Genomic DNA, 19,637 nt, shown 5'->3' on the forward strand with positions numbered 1-19,637 from the left:
AGATCCCAAAGCCTACTGATATGGTAATGAATAAAATTCACCAATGTTTCTACATAACTGGCTAAAAGCGTCATTGTAGCGGGTTATTGTGGATATGTTAAATATATAGCCTCTGAATATACACAATGCAACAGGTTGGCTGTTCAATGCAGCACTATGATATAATACATGTAAAGAGATTGTATTAGACCTAACCACTGTCAGTCCATGAATCATATAGCTCATATGCAAACTTTAAGCACATGTTGTCTACTTGAATGGAATAAACTCTTTAAAGTGAATGTAGGCGGCTCTTAAAAGAGCCTTTGGGTTGTTGGTAGATCAAGTCATCCTCTGATGGGCGGTCATGGTCTTTATCTTGGCGTGCTCGGTGTAGGTGACGGCGGATAGCTAGATGCTAGATGCATTGTATGCATCTAGCTGGGCATCAAGCTCCTCTGCAGAAAGCGGCTTTTTGTTGGCACCACCAGCACCACGTCCGCCTCTCCCCCGGCCTCTGGCACGGCCTGCGCCGCGGCCTCCACGTCCCCTCTGCATGCCCCCAAAGCCCCCAACACGCCTATTCACGCCTCCACCTCTTTTCAGACCCTGCATGGGAGGCCGTCGCTGCAGGTTATCAATCTGTGAGGTGACAAGCTGTATGTTCATGGGGCGCCCATCGAGTGGCACGCCGTTGTACCGTTTCATGGCCTTCAGGGCATCTGCCCTCCTTTCAAAGTGGACATCTGCAGTCCCCAAACACATCCCAGAGCGGTCATAATGGACAGCAACCTTCTTCAGTGTACCAAACTCTGCAAAAAGTTCCTGGATATCTGCATCAGAGACACTGAAGTCCAGGTTTGAGATAAGGAGCTTCCCTCCAGTTTCCACGCCAGCTCCTCCACCACCAGCATTGTTGAACATGTCATGCTGCCGCTTGTCCAGAAGCTGTTTAGGCCTGCTGTACGGCGTAGGTCTGCCTTGACCTCGGTTGAGGTTACCTCGGCTCCTCATGGGGCCGGAGCCGCCGCCGCCCCGGCCGACAAATCCTCCCCCGGTGGCTCCTCCAAGACGACCGACACCGCCGCCAGCTCCGCGGCCGCCGCCACGGCCTCTGCCTCCGCGGCCTCCTCCTCTCTGCGACCTGTTCTGTTTGATAATGTCGTCTAAGGACATATCCATTTTATCGGCCATTATGCCCGAGCCTAATAACGCTAAACTTAAGACTGAAATAGAAAATGGTAGCACAACCTAGACTCTAACTTGGTCTCTACCTCGCTTCAGTTGAAGATACTAAAGTGAATGAATGATGAGCTCAGATCCTCCTTAAGTGTGCTCTGGGCGGTGCCAAACCTGATACCCCCTCCCCCATTCACACAATAGAGCGTCACAGTCCTGCCCCCTTTCATGACGACGCCTGGCCCAGGAAATGAATCACAATGTATTTTTCCCATATACATTTCAAAAAGTATTTATTTAAAGACCTTTTAAGCGAACGTTGTACGAAGCCAACTCGAGTCGTGACAAATCATGACAACGCACACAATATTTTGGACCAAACAAATAATGACTAAGAAGAAAAACAACAAAAAAAGTGTTTGTACTTTCTAAAATGTCTAAACACTGAGGCCTTTACAGTGTCGATCGGGGCGTCCTCGTGTATATCAAACCAACTTACTGCTTCCTAAGGAACCCCTTTAGGTGTTAGCATTATGTTATGCTTAAGCTATTGAAAAATAGCAGATCTACAAGCTCATAGCGCGCCACCGAGTGGCGCGCTACGAGCTTGTAGGTCTGCTATTTTTTTTTAATCGAAGAACGACTGACAGAAACATAGCTTTTTCAGAAAACTGTCAGGATGTAGAAGACATTTTTAGAATCTGATCTCAGGTCAAAATGGGTTAATATGAGCGTCAAAACAACATCTGTGACTAGATTTGACTGAGAGCCTGCCATTGTGCAACCTCCAGCTTTTCACCAGAGGAGAACAACTAACAACAACTAACAATGTATTTATATTTTATCCAAAATGAGTTAATAGCACAGGCAGACTCTTGACATAATAGAGCATGTCTGGAATAAGTGTCAGAGCTGACATCGACATAAATGCTTAAACATGTAGCTAGGTGTAGAGACCACAGAAGTGAACCTTTCAAGCCTGTTTTCTCAACTCGCTGTTTAACTGCAAGACATTACTCTAAGCCATATCTCCAAAACTGGTGGGTCAAACTGAACAACCAATATGTCAACTTGAAGCTATAATTCCCTGCTTTCATATTGTGTATACGCATAGGTTAATTTATTGTACAGATATTCTACTGTTAGACAGATGGTATGTTCTCATCCTTGATGACTTTTTCTATGCATTTGATACCATGTGTTGTGCCTATATCTCACAAATTAATGTCTTGCTTATTCGTGTATAACTTGGCGATTTCAATTTGATGATGTAGAGCCAATGATACATGTCAGATGTTTACTACTTAATGACATGGTTTAAAACCAAGATGTCAAACCTTTAGGGTGCCAGAGGAAAAAGCACGAGCAGTGGGATAAGATCAATGATAATGTTGCATACTAGCCTTATTATCTGGGAATGTTATGAGCAAAGCGAACTGAAGACGTTTCTTCAGTTCGGCTGGGTCCAGTTAGACTACAATATAAAGTCAATTAGAGGTTCGGGTGGACGAGATGAGAACCTTTGTTGGTGTTGCAACTACCCAAACCAGTTTGGCAGGGTTACTGTGATTGGTCAGGATGTTGGTCAAATATGTTCTGCATGATGATTTCCGCACTCATTCAGCCCAGCATCAAGTTAATTCTGTCACCAGTTAAAACAGCTAAATGTCTGTCTAGTGACCATTCATAAACACACAACCTTTGCTATCTGTTGCAGTACTGTACGTACACTGCTTCAGTCAGAGCAAACAGTGACATTTGTCTGTCCACCGTTTTATCAGTTCGGGCCGGGGAGCTACGACAAAACGAACTCATGTCTGTTGTTCTGGTCGATTAGGCTTTACTGTCAAATAATCTTATTTCAATATCTTTAATCGTTGAATAATTACTTTATTAGACAGAAATGCAAACAGCACAGGGTACAGAGATACATTTGGGCTAAAATCATAATACCAAAAAGTCCTGGGGACTTGTTTCCACGGTGGTCCTATGTATTCAATTCATAAACATAGAATGGTGTTATTTTTGTTATTGGTTTATGCTGAGTAATTCTGACTCAGTTCTGAGTCAAAGGCACCTCCTGGAAACAGAGAAAGCCGGTATCGTGCAGATGGTTGAGACCAGACACCAAAACCCTCCACAGGGACTAATCAGAGGCTGTTAGCAACAATATGAGCCTGGCCCACAGCTGTCCTACAGCGATCCATAGAGCACATCTCAACATAGTATGTACAAATACATACAAAGCCACCAGATGGTCCACAACAGCTCATCAAAGGTTTGATGTACTGTACTATCAATGTGCGCTCGCTGTGCCGCACATTGAAAATAGCAGATCTACAAGCTCACAGTGCGCTGCCTGTGACATCATGGCAGACATTGATACCAAACTTTAGTATCAATGTCTGCCATGATGACTAAAGCAATGGGTCCATGTAAATGAGAGGAGGGTCTATTCAAACATCAGACAATGCCAACCATTCACACCGTCGAACAAAAACAATCACACTCAGGTCTGAGGCTTTGAATGTGAAAACCAACAAATGGAGAGGTGTAGCACAAATGAACATGAATGGCTCTCTACATATCAGGGTGGGTGACGTGACATGCTGTCCTTTGCTGTCCTCAGTGTCAAACGCGTATAAATAAAAGATATATTTGTCAAAAACCTTCTGAATATTGTGCAGGACATTATGCTTCATGTGAACATACTCAAGATTAAAACATTTCATTCCTCATTTCTTCAGAATTTTCAACCAAACATAGCAAAACTCATATGGTGCGACTGTCCTGGCCCTGTTTCTCAAAGTAGGAACTTGAATAAAACTAAGGGGGAAAAATGCTAAAATTCTTTTAAAAATTCCATAAATATAATATAGATGTTTATTTGTGAGCCTAATCTTTTCAAAGTCCAAGCATAATGTTTTCAGTAATTTCTGATCAAAAAGATTTTGTCCCCCAAACCAAAATCATATTGTGTGACACCATTTTGGGAAATTTCAACAGGCAATTGTTTGGACACCCATTGGGATAGAGAGGTCCTTCTTCAGTAAGGCTGCTCAGCACTTGCATTACAATAGCATGACAGGTGTCTGTGGTGAATTATCATTTTAACATTTCCATGAAATACGATCTTGTTGGAACGCTGACCAATGCGACTCATCCGAGTGTCTGTGGGTGTGACACCTTTTTCATTAAAAAAGCTAAAGTTATTAGATTTTTTGGTCATAATTACATGTAAATCTATGTTGCTTTGTTATAGCTAGCATGTTGTTAGCATGCTAATGTGTAGCTAGTAGCCTCAAGGTTATGTTAAGTGCAGAAAACATAATATGGTGTGACACTATATCATAATGGTGTGACTGTCTGCCTGTCACGCCATATGACTTTTTTGTCACACCATATGATGCAAACTGTATTTTCCTACAGATATAACAATAAATAACAAAGACCCATGTTTCTTTTGTCCATTTAAACATTGGTTTTAAACAGCTTCACCTAAAATCTGCAACTATCCACAATAAAATGTGTTTAATTTTGTTTTATTAAGTCATTTGCATGTTATTCAATGTTAAAGCAATTTTCCTGTTGCTGTTTTTCCTGAGTAATTGTTTAATCAATCTGTAAAGTTCAGTACTCACTAATAGGTAGGTTAAAACACAGTTTGCTTTGAGAAATGAAGATATGATCATACGGTGTGACACTAAATCATTTGGTGTGACGTTCCAAATAGTGAAAAAATCATACCTTTTATTAATGATGAAACCATTAATGTTCATGGATTACATAGCAAATAGTATCAGGAAGAGTCACAAATATTTGTGTAATTTTAGAGAAAGTTGTGTCACAATAAATACAAAATATGTTGAAAGACCGACAACATGGGCCTCACATTGAGTGTTGATTACGAAAATAATATACAGATTTAAGAAATTTTCACAAAACTATAGTGGATTACAGGTTAGTTATGATAAAGGACTTTGATAAAGTGAGTAACTTAAGAAAGGTGTACTCCATTTTCATTTTATAAACAATTATTGTCATGTCACACCATATGATGATTTTAGGCACAAGTACAACAAAATGCTGAATAAATTCTGATTCCAATAAAATATCTAAAAACAAAATATGTTTCCATAAAGATGAGAGTGAGTAGAACAAAAGTAAATGATTTTTATTCCTGTTATTTAAAGGTTTTTAAAAAACACTTTTTTAGGGGTGTCACGTCACTGACCCATCAATGGTTTGTGACTGTGAACATGTCAAGTGCTGTCCTATGCTAGCACGTGAATGGTTTTGGATTTTCTCACCTGATGGAGATTGGAGACTGCATACATTTACAACAATGATTTAATTGTAATGTAAATGAGCCACCTATAGCTGTCTTTCTTCAAAATTCCATCTCAGCGTTGCACCACTTTCACCGACACCGGAGTAGGCTATTATTTTCTTTGAACACAGACGCAACCCATCAAGGCTGGAATGATTAGTTCACTTGGCCAAGAATCTGACCTCATGATGAATCACTTCACCAAGTTTATGATAATGATGATCATGACACCATCAGTCTGGGCCTATTCCCACTGTCACACACATCTAACAGACTTAACACTAAACAGACTGTATTTAACTTGACCAGGGTCGGCTCTGTACTTGGTCAGCTCTATTTTACCCTGTACAGAAAATATATTTGCCAGAAATAGCCGATCTACAGGTAGATCCGCTCCAGAATATGCAATTCATCACTTCTGGTCTGTTCTGTCTTGACAAATGCCAATTTGTACTGATAGTCTGGAGAACAGTGGAGATGACAAAAAGCCATGGCAGTTTTTAATCTGGCTTGGAATAGAATGCTCTGTACTATCCAGAGTCTTTGTTTTAACTTAGGCTGACTCTTGATGACATCATATTCAGTGATGATAAATGCAATCAAATGCCAGTCACAGTCACAAACGACAAATCAAACCATATAACAGCCTAAGACTATTACCAGTAAGACGCCTGAGGGCAAGGTTGCGTGCACGCATCTGCCTTGTTGACGGCAGACTGCTGGCTGGCATGCCACTTTGGTATGGGGGGTCAGATCAACATGTATTATGTACTGGCCATATAAGGAGCATGTCTTGAGTGTACAGGGTTTGATGAGGTCAGATCAACTAACATATGGAATGTCAGAACAGGTCAGCTCCATACAGTATATGGAGATCTAAGGTTGATAGCGGGGACATTCTCTTGAGTGTACAGGGTTTGATGAGGGCCCAGGTAGGGTCGGGCCTGTTGAGAACTCTAGGTATAAGTTAAAAGGGAGACATCAAAGAGAAAGGATGAATGGGGAAGGATCAACATGTGGAACAGGTTCTGACATATATCCAAATATGGAGATCTTAAGCCCTAGAGTCAAGACGGTTTTAGCGTTGTCCCTGCGGTGTGATATGTCTTGTTGCACGTTGACCCACGTTGACCCTAGTGATTCAACGCATGGAATTCAATGGCTCAAACCACCCCAAAGGGTCAAGACGGTTTTAGCGTTAACTCCTTGCAACCGTTTAGACCCAAGGTGATCCTTTGGTGTGGTTAGGGCTTAAGGGTTTGAGGTCAGATGTAGAGTTGCTGGCCAATATTGATGATGATCAGGGATCTCCATATATGGGCTTACCTGCGACAGCAGGTCGCATTTACTATGACATCAGGGTCTCCACATCTCCATCCAGGATGATGTCACATGATGTCACGAGACCTGGCGACACACTGATGGGAAATGCACGATTCCATAGTTAACTGCAACCTTCGTTCGCAATGAACTGCTGTGACCATGTCCGAGCAAGGTCAATACATGCCTAGACAGCATCAGCTCCGAACAGCGGTAAATCAAAAGGCCACACTGTAAAAAGTATTAATTGTCCATTTGTAAACTCTGAAGGTCCTGACACACTGAAACCATCAGATGCTTGCATCATCAAATGCACCCATTGTTTGCAACGGCTGCTGTAGCCACACTGGACCGTAGGCGTCAAAATCGTGTCTTTCAAAGCATGGTTCTATTTTGGTTATGTTTTGGACATGCATCACAGACCACCAAAACGTAATGTGTACATTGCATCAAGGAAAGCATTGACGAGTATCTCAACTATGAAAACTTTGACTGCTGCAAATTCTACTGAGAAACACAAGTCAGTTTTTAATGAAATAGACGAAGGTCTGCAAAGATCCCGATCCAGCCCTCTTAGCGCACATTTAGCTGATGATGGCAGTGCTTTGAACTGAAAATATGAATGAGGAGAAACATTGTACAAAAGTAGCATACTCTTTACTCTATACTCTCAATGTTTAAGTGCAAGCAGAAGGAGAGAGAAAAACTGAATGGGACGATGGAGAGATAGAACAGTCCCAGTGTGCTTGCATTTGCATACTTCATTTTCTCTTGTCATTTGGGTTGGTGGCGCAGTTCAAATTATGAATTGTGTTGCAGTAGAATTTCACGAGACAATTTGATGCTTCAAATTCTGAACAAGTATGGTCGGTAACCCAACTCCACTCGTGTCAGTGTCAGGCTTTCCATGTGTGATATCCTTGAGAGTGTCTCAGAGAGACAAAATTAGGTATAGGCCTACTACAGCATGATTCATTCAAATATTTATTTTAAATATAAATTAATGAATAACAATGAGGCATGCACATCAGAGCCGCCTGGGAGAAACATTTTTGTGTTAATTAATTAATCAATATCCAAAACTATACAAAATCTATAAGGCCAAACCTTATTAGAAAAAAATATTAATATATGAAAGCCTTTTCAAATGTCCTATTGGAATTGCAGGTGCTGCCAAATAAGTAATTACCCTCATGCCAGTCAGTTGCGCAAATATATAGGTCAGATCAATTAGCAGAGCGGACCAGCTTCTCACTGACTGCAGCACAATGACCAGCGCTTCTTAAAGTTTACTTACTATAATAATATGACATAGTGTTGGATCTCCAGACAAACAAACCTTGGATTATATAATTATTGGATTATAATTCTTCAAATGACTAGCATGAGCCACAAGGTAAGAAACTAGAATGGTTCACTGTTCACAGTCAAACCCTGCAGCGGTTGTTCTTCAACCCGTCGCATTCCCATCAAAGTAGCCTGCTGATACCCACACTAACTTTGTGATCAACCTTAATTTGCTTATTTTATTTGTACAAAGCAACACTGTATTAAGACATGGTAGTATAATATTGGTGCAAAATGGAAATATGTAATTAAATAGTTAATAGAGAGAGAGAGAGAGAGAGAGAGAGAGGCAGACGGAGAGAGAGAGAGAGGCAGACGGAGAGAGAGAGAGAGGCAGACAGAGAGAAAGAGAGAGAGAGAGAGAGAGAGAGAGAGAGAGAGAGAGACACAGACAGACAGACACACAGACGGGGAGAGAGAGAGAGAGAGCTAGCCCCGTTCCCATTTCAAAGAATAAAAAAAAGCTGTCTAGCGCGAGGCCTCGCAAGCCGCACCGACGCCGTTCGCACTATATCAAAAAAGTCAGGCTGTGGCGCTGTGTAACTCTCCGCCACCCGGCCGACACTTTATTTATGCCAGCCTGATATCATTTCATACAATCAACATGTTCTAACCCAATTTCAATAGATTTAAGATTACGTGTGCTCTAATTCAGCGCTGCGCTGCGCTCCTACAGCTGTCTTTAATGTTAATATGAATGGGATCAGTCCTTGCGATCGGGTTGATAGAACGTTTTGCATTGTCTCGTCTCGAGTGGTCTCGGTGGGGGAAGAGACCCGAGACAATTGGTCAAGGACCGAGACGAGACCAAGACAAATGAAGGGCGAGACCAAGACGAGACCGCAAGACAAAAAAGGTGTGAAGCGCGAGACCGAGACAAGACCAAGACAAATGAGGGGCGAGACCAAGACGAGACCGCAAGACAAAAAAGGCGAGAGGCGCGAGACCGAGACAAGACCGAGACAACGGAAATGTGGTCTCGAGACCGGTCTCGAGACGAGACCATGTCTCGAGAACTACAACACTAGTCCTTTCTATTAGTAACACCCGACGCTCAGGACGAAGTATTGTCCAAAAGACGAAGTTTATTGATACGAGAACGGATCGCATGGCTCTATAGCCCAGGCGCGCCTGCTGGGCTCTCCTCGGTGACGCGCAAGAGTGAGACGTCATCGAAAAACTCCCTCCCCTGTTTAGCTGATGAAAACGAAAATCTTAAAACGTTCATAACTCACGATCTAAATCATCCCGTCTTTTTATGAAAAAATATCCTGTGTTAGACGGCGCTCTGCGGTAGATTTATTCTTGTCTCCCGTTGTTGTCGATCGACTCTAGAGTGGTGTGGCTATTGTTAGCTGCTACACACACATCAACCACTTCCGCCGGTCCGTCCGGAAAAGGGGTCCGTGTTTATAAATCGACTGGGTGCATGAATGTAATGGATTAAATAACCCTGGCCGCTTAGTGTTAAAAGCAAATGGCCCATTGTCATGTAAACTTGAGAGGTAAACTTTACCCAAGCAATAATAGTCACCCAATTTTTACTTTATTCTAGTTTCTCCTCCCAGAGACAGATCATTGACGAAATCCACATGCTAAAACTTTGCACGTGTTAACGCGTGTTAATTGAGGGAGCGGTGGCCGAACGGTTTGCGGAGCGGTCTTGATACCGGAAGGTCGCCAGTTCGTATCCCCGGACCGGCACGTTAAAATTACCACCGCTGAAGTACCCTTGTGCAAGGCATTGAACCTCAACCATGAAATGTTCTATGAGCAGGGTCTGGCTGTAAACAAGTCTCGAGCTTAGTCCATTCACCCTGGGTAAACAAACAACTTTGCTTTGCTTTGCTTTACTCAATCACTATTGCAACAATGCCACACCAAAATATTGTACCAGTCTCAGTTATTTTAGCTCCTTTATTGGTGTTAAATTTGTTTGATATTGAGATGAATATTAAGAAAGAGAAAATTATCCACAGGGTGGAGCTGCATGTGAGTGATTGAGGTGATTTCAATCACACATTAAAATCTAATTATTTCAGTTAGATTATTATTATTACTGATTAGTAAATTAGATCAGTAAGACCAGATCCCAAAGCCTACTGATATGGCAATGAATACAATGCACTAATGTTTCTACATAACTGGCTAAAAGCGTCATTGTAGCGGGTTATTGTGGATATGTTAAATATATAGCCTCTGAATATACACAATGCAACAGGTTGGCTGTTCAATGCAGCACTATGATGTAATACATGTAAAGAGATTGTATTAGACCTAACCACTGTCAGTCCATGAATCATATAGCTCATATACGGGCTAAAAAATACGGGGAAGCAGCTTTTTGCTTCTACGGGCCGACGGCGTGGAACAAACTCCCACTGTACCTTCGACAGGCAGCCTCTGTAGACATTTTTAAAGCTCAGCTCAAGACCCACTTTTACACCCTTGCTTTTAATTGATTTATCTGTCTTTTAAAAAAAATGTTATTCATGTCCTCACTGTATTGTTTATGCCCTGCTTTTCTTTTCTTTTTTGTGTAAAGCACTTTGAGCTGCATTTCATGTCATGAAAGGTGCTATACAAATAAAGTTTTATTATTATTATTTATTATATGCAACTTTAAGCACATGTTGCCTACTTGAATGGAATAAACTCTTTAAAGTGAATGTAGGTGGCTCTTAAAAGAGCCTTTGGGTTGTTGGTGATGGTGACGGCGTCTCCTCGTAGATCAGACCGGATATACGCTTCACACCGCCACGGCGAGCCAGACGGCGGATAGCTAGATGCAAGATGCATTGTATGCATCTAGCTGGGCATCAAGCTCCTCTGCAGAAAGCGGCTTTTTGTTGGCACCACGTCCGCCTCTCCCCCGGCCTCCACGTCCCCTCTGCATGGGAGGCCATCGCTTGTTATCAATCTGTGAGGTGACGAGCTGTATGTTCATGGGGCGCCCATCAAGTGTCACGCCGTTGTACCGTTTCATGGCCTTCAGGGCATCTTCCCTCCTTTCAAAGTGGACATCTGCATTCCCCAAACACATTCCAGAGTGGTCATAACAACGGACAGCAACCTTCTCCAGTGTACCAAACGCTGCAAAAAGTTCCTGGATATCTGCATCAGAGACACTAAAGTCCAGGTTTGAGATAAGGAGCTTCCCTCCAGTTTCCACGCCAGCTCCTCCACCACCAGCATTGTCGAACATGTCATGCTGCCGCTTATCCGGAAGCGGTTTATGCCAGCTGTACGGCGTAGGTCTGCCTCGACCTCCGCGGCCTCCTCCTCTCTGCGACCTGTTCTGTTTGATAATGTCGTCTAAGGACATGTCCATTTTATCGGCCATTATATGCCCGAGCCTAATAACGCTAAACTTAGACTGAAATAGAAAATGGTAGCACAACCTATAGACTCTAACTTGGTCTCTACCTCGCTTCAGTTGAAGATACTAAAGTGAATGAATGATGAGCTCAGATCCTCCTTGTTTTAAGTGTTTTCTGAGGACCTAAGTGAGGACAGGCAGACTGCTCTGCAGTGTACTGGGCGGTGCCTAACCTGATACCCCCTCCCTTTATACCTACCTCTGGCTAGCTGAAAACAAAAGAAACCTGATTAGCATTTGAGTACTCATTTGAGTACTTGGGTGGGGGCCGCGGGCCGAGGAAGAAATGCGACGTGAACATTTTCAACTCGCCGGAAAGTGTTTTACCTGCACGGATCTGTGGATAACTTTGTATGCCAACTCCCTAGAGGCCAAGGAAAAACCTTTGCCTGGAATTTTTCACATCTGCTCTTTATAGCGCCACCAGGAGGCCGACATATGTAAAACACATTTTCTAATATTACTCCTTCAGATGTTATCCAAATTTCACGCAAATCGGTACACATGCTCTCCATTGTCATGTGATCAAGACGCGTTTCTTTGATTTATCATAATCCACCTTCATTGACTACGATTGGCTTCTAAACCTTTCAGGAGTAGCCCGCTTTGTACAAATTGCCACAATTACTCAACTCAGCGTCCAATTGCGGTGAAACTGTGCATGCATATTCCCACTAGGCTGAGGAAGAAATGCCACTTGACAGTTTTCAAATCAGCCTCATGGTGGCACTACAACAGGCCAATCCGTGTCACACACACACACACACACACACACACACACACACACACACACACACACACACACACACACACACACACACACACACACACACACACACACACACACAAAACATCCTCCTAGTGGAGACCTGTGACCAGAAGGGCACTTTTTCTAGTTTGATTTGATTTTGATGACACTTCTCAGGTAGGCCTATGATGTGCCATTCTGCAAAGCATATGATTAAATTAACTCGTCATTGTTCTCTGTATAAAATAAAATACAAATATATCGGCATATTTCCTAGTGCCATTTCACAAAGTTTCCATTGATGAGTTTGATGTTCTGTGTAAAGCACATGGAATTGCCTTGTTAATTAGAACAAAAGGAGTCATGCAGAACATTGGGCCACACACACACTCTGTTTTACTGAACTATTATAGTCTTCACAGTTCACACAATGTCACCCAACACAAGACATTTTGTAAGATGTGTTTATCAATCTTCTACAGTATTGAAAAACACCAACCTGGGTGTACCTGCTTTTCATTAAAAGCAAATGACCCATTGTCATGTAAACTTGAGAGGTAAACTTTACCCAAGCAATAATAGTCACCCAATTTTTACTTTATTCTAGTTTCTCCTCCCAGAGACAGATCATTGACAAAATCCACATGCTAAAACTTGGCACGTGTTAACTATGCCAACTATCACTATTTTGATTGATTGAAATATTTATTAACAGTTTGCAGAATTACAGTACATTTCAAGCACAAACTCAATACAAAGACTGTTAACTGTGAGTGGACGACCCAATTAAGCATTACACTTGTTTACAAGAGGGTCCACCATGTTCAATTCATCAAAACATTTAGAGACGTACAAATAGACACTTCTAAATAGTCAAAGAACAGAACAGGAATTCATCATAGAGGTAAAAAGGGAAAAGAGACATATACAGTGAGGGGAGGTGGGGGATTCAGATTTTTACGGGGGCCAGTTTCCGTCCGTAGGTGCCCTTTGAGAGCGGTTTTGAAGGAGTCAAGGGATTTGCATGTCTTAATGACTGTTGGTAGGGCGTTCCACATTTTGGTGGCATAGGAGCGAAAATAATTTAGTCCCTTGTTTGTGCCGAATCTGGGTTGTACATGGTTCGTTGCACTCCCTCTGGTGTTGTGGGTGTGGACTTCGTTAACATTAAGGAAGTATCTAGACAGGTACATGGGTATCTTGGTGGAGTATCGTCGGAAAAGACGGAAAGCAGCAAGAACACATCGAAACTTGAACACAAAGGCGTTGTATTTGCATGTCTATGGGAGGGTCGCGAGTCGCGCCACATAATGGACACCCCCGGGCCGTGATGAATGGGCGAGGGGTGAAATGGGTGAATGGACGAACAATTTGGAGCAACACATTGCTCTCAGTTTCGACAGTCATCATTATTCTGATGACTGGAATGAATCCATTCATTCCGAATGGATTTCTGCATGTAAATGGGGCCACAGAGTATCCACTACTTAACTCAGCTAGTAGTTGAATAGACTGTTAACGAGCCCATCAGTGACAACATTCCACAGCTGGGCAGAGACAAAGCCGTCTACAGCAGAGGCATTAGCGGGGGAGGGGAGGAGTAAGTGCAGGTTAGTGACTGCAGAACAGAAGTTGTATATTGAGACTTTTGCAGCTGAGCAATATTATTGAATTGAATGGGACTAGATTAAGGCTGAACGATTTTGAGTAAAAATCTAATTGCGATTTTTCTGACCAATATTGCGATTGCGATTTGACTCGCGATATATATTTTTTTAAATCACACCCATGTGAAGTAAGTGGTGCAACTCCGTGTGGGCGTCCCCGGGGGGGTGACACTTGGTTGTGAAAACCAACCAAATGCTATTTTCGTGCTCAGACAGACCCAGCCAGCCAGCCAGCCACCCACCCACCCACCCACAGACACACACAGCTCCGTAATGAAGTGGTTGCACCATTTAAAAAGTAAAGCTTCAATTTAGTATTCACTGTGTCCATTTAAAAAGTAATGAAACCAAATGGCATACCATTCATTTACTTTACCAGGCAGTGATGTCAGGATTCACATGATGTGAGACAGCTCAAAATAATGTAGGCTAACCAAATTGACCTGTTTAATTAACTACAATAAGAATGTGTGTTAAAATTGTAATCTTAGAAATAATTGTAAACAGCTCTCTGGATACAGACCATAAATGCAATGTAATTTCCAGACTTTCTATTTAAGTGCAATTGCTATTAGGCTACAGTTATCTAATCATCAGAGCACAATATTGTGATTCTCATTTAATATTCACATTTAGATATTATGTAATGTTCAATTGATTTATTTGTTTTGGGGGGGCGCTATAGCCCCTCCAATATCCAGCCTTTAGTTTATGGTCACAAATGTCCTACACAAACATTAAATTCCCATTATGTCAGTGTCTGAGCAAATACATAGGCCTAGTGTCTATTTTACGTCATGATGATGATAAGAGCGCCCCTCACTTCACACGGGTGGGATTTTTTAAACCAAATAAAAGCATATGCATTGCATACGTGTAGGCTACATTTTGACAGATGTGATGACATAATTAGGCTATCAATTATTAGAGATAATTTTGTCTGAGGTTTAAGACAAGCTCATAACTTTAACTTTAATGTTTATTAGCTTGTTGGCCGGCTATTTCCCCACCACGGGTCCTGGTGTAAGCTATTTTTCAATGACGGCTCTACTCGGATCTCGGTACAATTTTGCGGACCTCGCTCAGACAAATCATTACAAATGTACATGCACCACAATGGAGACCGGTTCACCAGAATCGGGGACGACGACGACAATGTAGCATTAAAATAAACAGGGGACAGACAGGACAGCGCCGTGCCATGCGAAGGTTTGTGGTGTTGCCACGGGATGTTTTGACTGTCGCTGCACCATGACAGGTCTTGCACAAAACTCTCTTGTTGGACGTCTGTAACGTCAAAACCAAAATAATGCCATATCCCCGAAGTGCCTGATCCCTTTGGGATTAAATTGTGCGGACTTAAGAAAGTTTATTCGGGCTCCGCAGACGCTATGCTTGCATCTGCTCCTCAGCTGCTGCTGACTTCTAGCATGGTAGCATTAGCATCAACGCACTGAACGCAGAGCAGAGTAGACGTAAATGATTACTTTGTTTTGGGCACTGGGGGAGCGTGTACACATGCACTGCAGTCACATGCACTGCAGGGACACTTCTGATTGGTTAGAATAGAGAGCACAGTACAGCCTTGTTGTAAATACTGGATCAGACGCGCTCCGGGTTGAATATTATGATAAAAAAAATCGCAGCCTTTGCGATTTGCTAATCGCGTGGTTTCAAATCGCAATTTCGGTTTGAAAACGATTAATCGTTCAGCCTTAGACTAGATGTAGGCTACAAAGTGACAACTGCATGTAAATCTGAATTAAATAATTGGATGAATGGCAATTTGCACGGTTAAACACAAAAGTAATTTCAGTATTTAAAATAAAAGGTATCTTAATAAAAAGGTTAATTGACACATTTTATAAGGTCGCTTTTACAGTAAAAGTTTTTGCTCTGTATTCAGTGAAATTAAATGGGATTTCATAGCCTATAAGATCTACGACAACTGCAAGTTACTGAAATAATTGGTGAAATGGCAGTCTGATAATGTTAATTCATCTGAATCAAGCTGTTGTATTTACCAGTTAATAATAAAAAAATTGCAGGAAAACAATGTTAATTTTTCACCTTTGGTCATTTTATTGTCTACTCAGGCTTATGTCAACACCCCATTAGAATACAGTTTTGTTATGTATTTATTTCATTGATCTGTACATTTACAGACATTTGTTGTTAATATAACAAAAAAAACATTGTAAATGTACTTTGTTTAAAATTATTTGAATTTACATAATAACACTGTAAATTAAACATTTTTTCATTGTTTCTTTATTTACAGTTTTTCCCTGTAGGGATTTTACGATATTTCACTGTGTTTTTACAGATTTTGTTTTTACAGTGTATGACATGAAAAAAACGAAAATTCAAAAACAATCCAATGGCAGTCCCTTTATTAGCACATGCATTCCATTACATTCCATAAGGCTGGAGTGGCTGCACAAATGGGGTGTTCTCCCCCTTGAGTAAACGTAGAGAACTATATGTCTGAAGTAATATTTAAGTTGACTTTAATTTTAATTAGAGGGCAATTATAACATTTTAAGACATATAGCCTAAGTCCTATATATACGAGCCGGGGATACTTAATTAAAAAAGGTTGTTTTTGCTCTTTATGGAGGACATTGGGTCCCCCAGTCTTTATCACTGTATTTGTACAACAACCCCCCCCCCCCCCCTCTCTCTCTCTCTCTCTCTCTCTCTCTCTCCTCCTTTGCCTTGCCTCAGGCTCTCTCCTCCATTCTCACGTGGATTTCGGGTATTTTAAAAAAACGAGAAAAAAAAACACAACCTCGTAGAGCAGTTCTCAAAGGCCCCCAGACGTCTTGCGGAGCAACATGGGACCACAGCGCACTCCGAAATGGCACAGTGTGGATTAATTAAGGCTGTCAATATTTACGGAACATGAAGCCTCTCTGCCCCAAAGCCAGAAAGCAAAGAACTAAAGAGACGTCTTTTCTCTTTGATGTTAATGAGAGTCAAACACTGGAGCCTCCGTGTTGTTGAATGGACTATGAGGTCTTTTGACACGAACCTTCAGTCGGTTTAAACCCTCCAGACTTTCTAGTGATATCTTTGTGTTTTAGGAATGCTCACTACTAGTTGCTGTGAGAGTGAGAGATTTCAGAGGGGTTCTCTTCTAAACTATACCGTTGCTTTTCACTTAACACTTTGACTTCTATTCACGAGTTGCTCGGGTTAATTGATTGTAGAACAAACTTTCCCTGCGATTTGCGAGTTGCCCCGAGTTATGCTTTCATGGTTTAATCTACATTTTTTATCCGTTTTATATCATACGGGCAATCCTACCGGACAGAATGGGATATGAGACACGTTTTGATGACGTCATCGCAAAAAAGGTCCGTCGCTCCGGCGTGAAAAGGGATGAATGCCGACAATTTACGGCCGTCTTTCAGGCTAGACGGCCTATGTTTAAAGTTACCTTTGAACAGCCAGTGCTGAGACCAACTGCTGAGTTGCTTGTCATGAAAATCCACTTTAAAACGGTGTAATCGCTTGTTGTAGTGTTGAAAATTATTCCAAAGTGCCGACCACAACAACAGGCAGGACGGGGCTGCCGCGCGCTGCTAGGCAGCTCTCCCAATGTAAACAATGGGGACTCAATTTCCCTTAATCGTGCTGTTGACAGAAAGAACTCGAAGCTGGACTGAATGAATGCGAAATGAACCGAAATTTGGGCATTCGGAAAACATCCTGAATGACGTTTGTAGTCTGGAAACCGCAGACTAACCACACCTTTTTCCGGCGGTCCATAGCGTAGTATATGCATTACATGTTCAAACAGCTCATACTAGAATTAACCCATTCAGGACTTGAAAATGTGGCGCAAATCTTTGAATATATCCGATTATTATTTTTTTTTAATCGGCCTCAGTCCTAAATGGGTTGAAGCAATATTACACGAGATTATTGGCAAACCAGTGATGCTGTCAGGAACGAGAACAGAGCCTATTGTCCCACCAGCATCACTGAAGTGATCAATTGATTCATTGTCTCCACCAGGCCGAAGGCCTGGGGAGAGAGTATGTTTTGCACTCCGCCCATGTGAGTGTGCCCGTGTGTCCGTCCGTCTGTTACCAGCTAATCTCCGGCACCGTTAACCTGGTCGATGCCAAATTTTGCACCCACACTCGCACACACTGCGAACGATGAACCTCTGCCTCAAATTTTCCAGAACGGCTTTGTTATAGTGCCACCAGGAGGCTGTTAAACACATTTTTTGGTATTACAAAAATGTCATCTTAATTTGCTAACATTGGCTTTCAAAGTTTGCAGGATTGGCCCGTTTTGAACAAAAAGCCTCAAATCATGAACGCAGCGTGCAATTTACGTGAAATCTCTCACAGACTTTCCTGCTGAGGAATATATCCCACCCTTTTCACATTTGCCTGTTATAGCGCCACCAACAGGTGTTTTTTTCCAAACACATTTTTGCAACAAAATGCCCCAAATCATCCAATTGCCATCCAAGGCATAAGAGGAAATTACACCCTTTTCACATTGGCCTATTATAGCGCCACCAGGAGGCCACAAACCTGACCTGCCCTGGTGGAGACCTGTGCCCCGAGGGGCACTTTATCTAGTTTCACTTTTTTTGTGTCATCTATCATTAGCTACTGTATGTCCATATTATGACTACAGATATGCTCTATTTTTTATTTCACTATCGGTCTTTAATCCACTTAGCCGACTTCTGTAATGACACTCGATTACTACGCGCACGCACATATGCACGCACATACGCACACGTCGTTGTGTTAAATGGGGTGTGATGCACTGTGTTGTCTGTAATTTTTCCTCATTTCAGATTTCCACTCTAATCTCATTTCAAAGTCGAAGCAGACAGTACGGAATACACAATGAGCTGCAGGGATTCTGTTATCCGCTCAGTATTGGGTGTTGCTGTTGTTCACTCTTCCCCAAAAATGTCAACATTTGAAAGTATAACACACACACACGCACGCGCGCGCGCACACAGGTGAACACACACGCACACGCACACACGCACACACACATAACCTTGGGTGTCATTTTTGTTTTTAGCGTTGGCTATTCAAAAATAGCAGATCTATAAAGCTTGCAGCATGGACATTTTCGAAAAATCTAGATTTTAGAGGTGTTAGAAGATTTAGAATAATTTTGACACAAAAGTCACAAAAAAGTAATTCCAGTCAATCACTTTTGGCGTCTTCATTTTTCTGCCCTCACTTTTATCTTCAACGTGTACTATGCTCAGCCAATCAAATCATCGCTATGGGGGTGCTCAGCCAATCACAAGAGGTTGTACAAATACAGTGATAAAGACCGGGGGACACAATGTCCTCCATAAAGAGCAAAATAAACCTCTAACGAGAGAGAAATATGAGTGGAAGCCAGTATTTTCTACATTGTTGTATTAGCATGGTTAGCATGGTTAGCATCTCTCCCTCACTTACCCCATCAATCCCCCCCTCTCTTCCAGACCATAGAGAACTGTGTGTGCATCCTGCGGAACCTGTCGTATCGCCTGGCCGCGGAGACGTCCCACGGCCAGCAGGGCGGCGGCAGCGAGGATCTGGACGGCCTGCTGTGTGACTCCAACGGCCAGGAGAGCTCCGGATGCTGGGGGAAGAAGAAGAAGAAAAAGAAGGGAGCCGACCAGGTGAGGGAGGGATCGTATAGAGTTTT

At 42.2% G+C, this 19,637-nt stretch overlaps 3 protein-coding genes across 3 annotated transcripts in view; 1 reads left to right on the forward strand and 2 right to left on the reverse strand.

Moving 5' to 3' along the window:
• The window catches only part of LOC306913334 (catenin delta-2-like), a gene marked incomplete at its 3' end in the record, with an annotated part of 786,501 nt that overhangs the window by 628,671 nt on the left and 138,193 nt on the right, over positions 1–19,637 (forward strand). The window contains exon 17 of the mRNA XM_079489921.1: positions 19,432–19,611. Coding sequence (XP_079346047.1) covers positions 19,432–19,611 — 180 coding nt within the window. The remainder of the gene's footprint in view (positions 1–19,431; positions 19,612–19,637) is intronic.
• LOC306912806 (THO complex subunit 4-like) lies at positions 391–1,249 on the reverse strand (the record flags this gene model as incomplete). Its single annotated transcript, XM_079489262.1, has 1 exon — positions 391–1,249. The coding sequence occupies exon 1, from the start codon at positions 1,171–1,173 to the stop codon at positions 391–393; it is 783 nt and encodes a 260-aa protein (XP_079345388.1). The 5' UTR covers positions 1,174–1,249.
• LOC306912807 (aly/REF export factor 2-like) lies at positions 10,938–11,498 on the reverse strand (the record flags this gene model as incomplete). Its single annotated transcript, XM_079489263.1, has 1 exon — positions 10,938–11,498. One exon carries the CDS (start codon positions 11,496–11,498, stop codon positions 10,938–10,940), a length of 561 nt encoding a protein of 186 aa, XP_079345389.1.

This window comes from Electrona antarctica (assembly GCF_951216825.1).
Source record: "Electrona antarctica genome assembly, chromosome: 20".
NCBI lineage: Eukaryota > Metazoa > Chordata > Actinopteri > Myctophiformes > Myctophidae > Electrona > Electrona antarctica.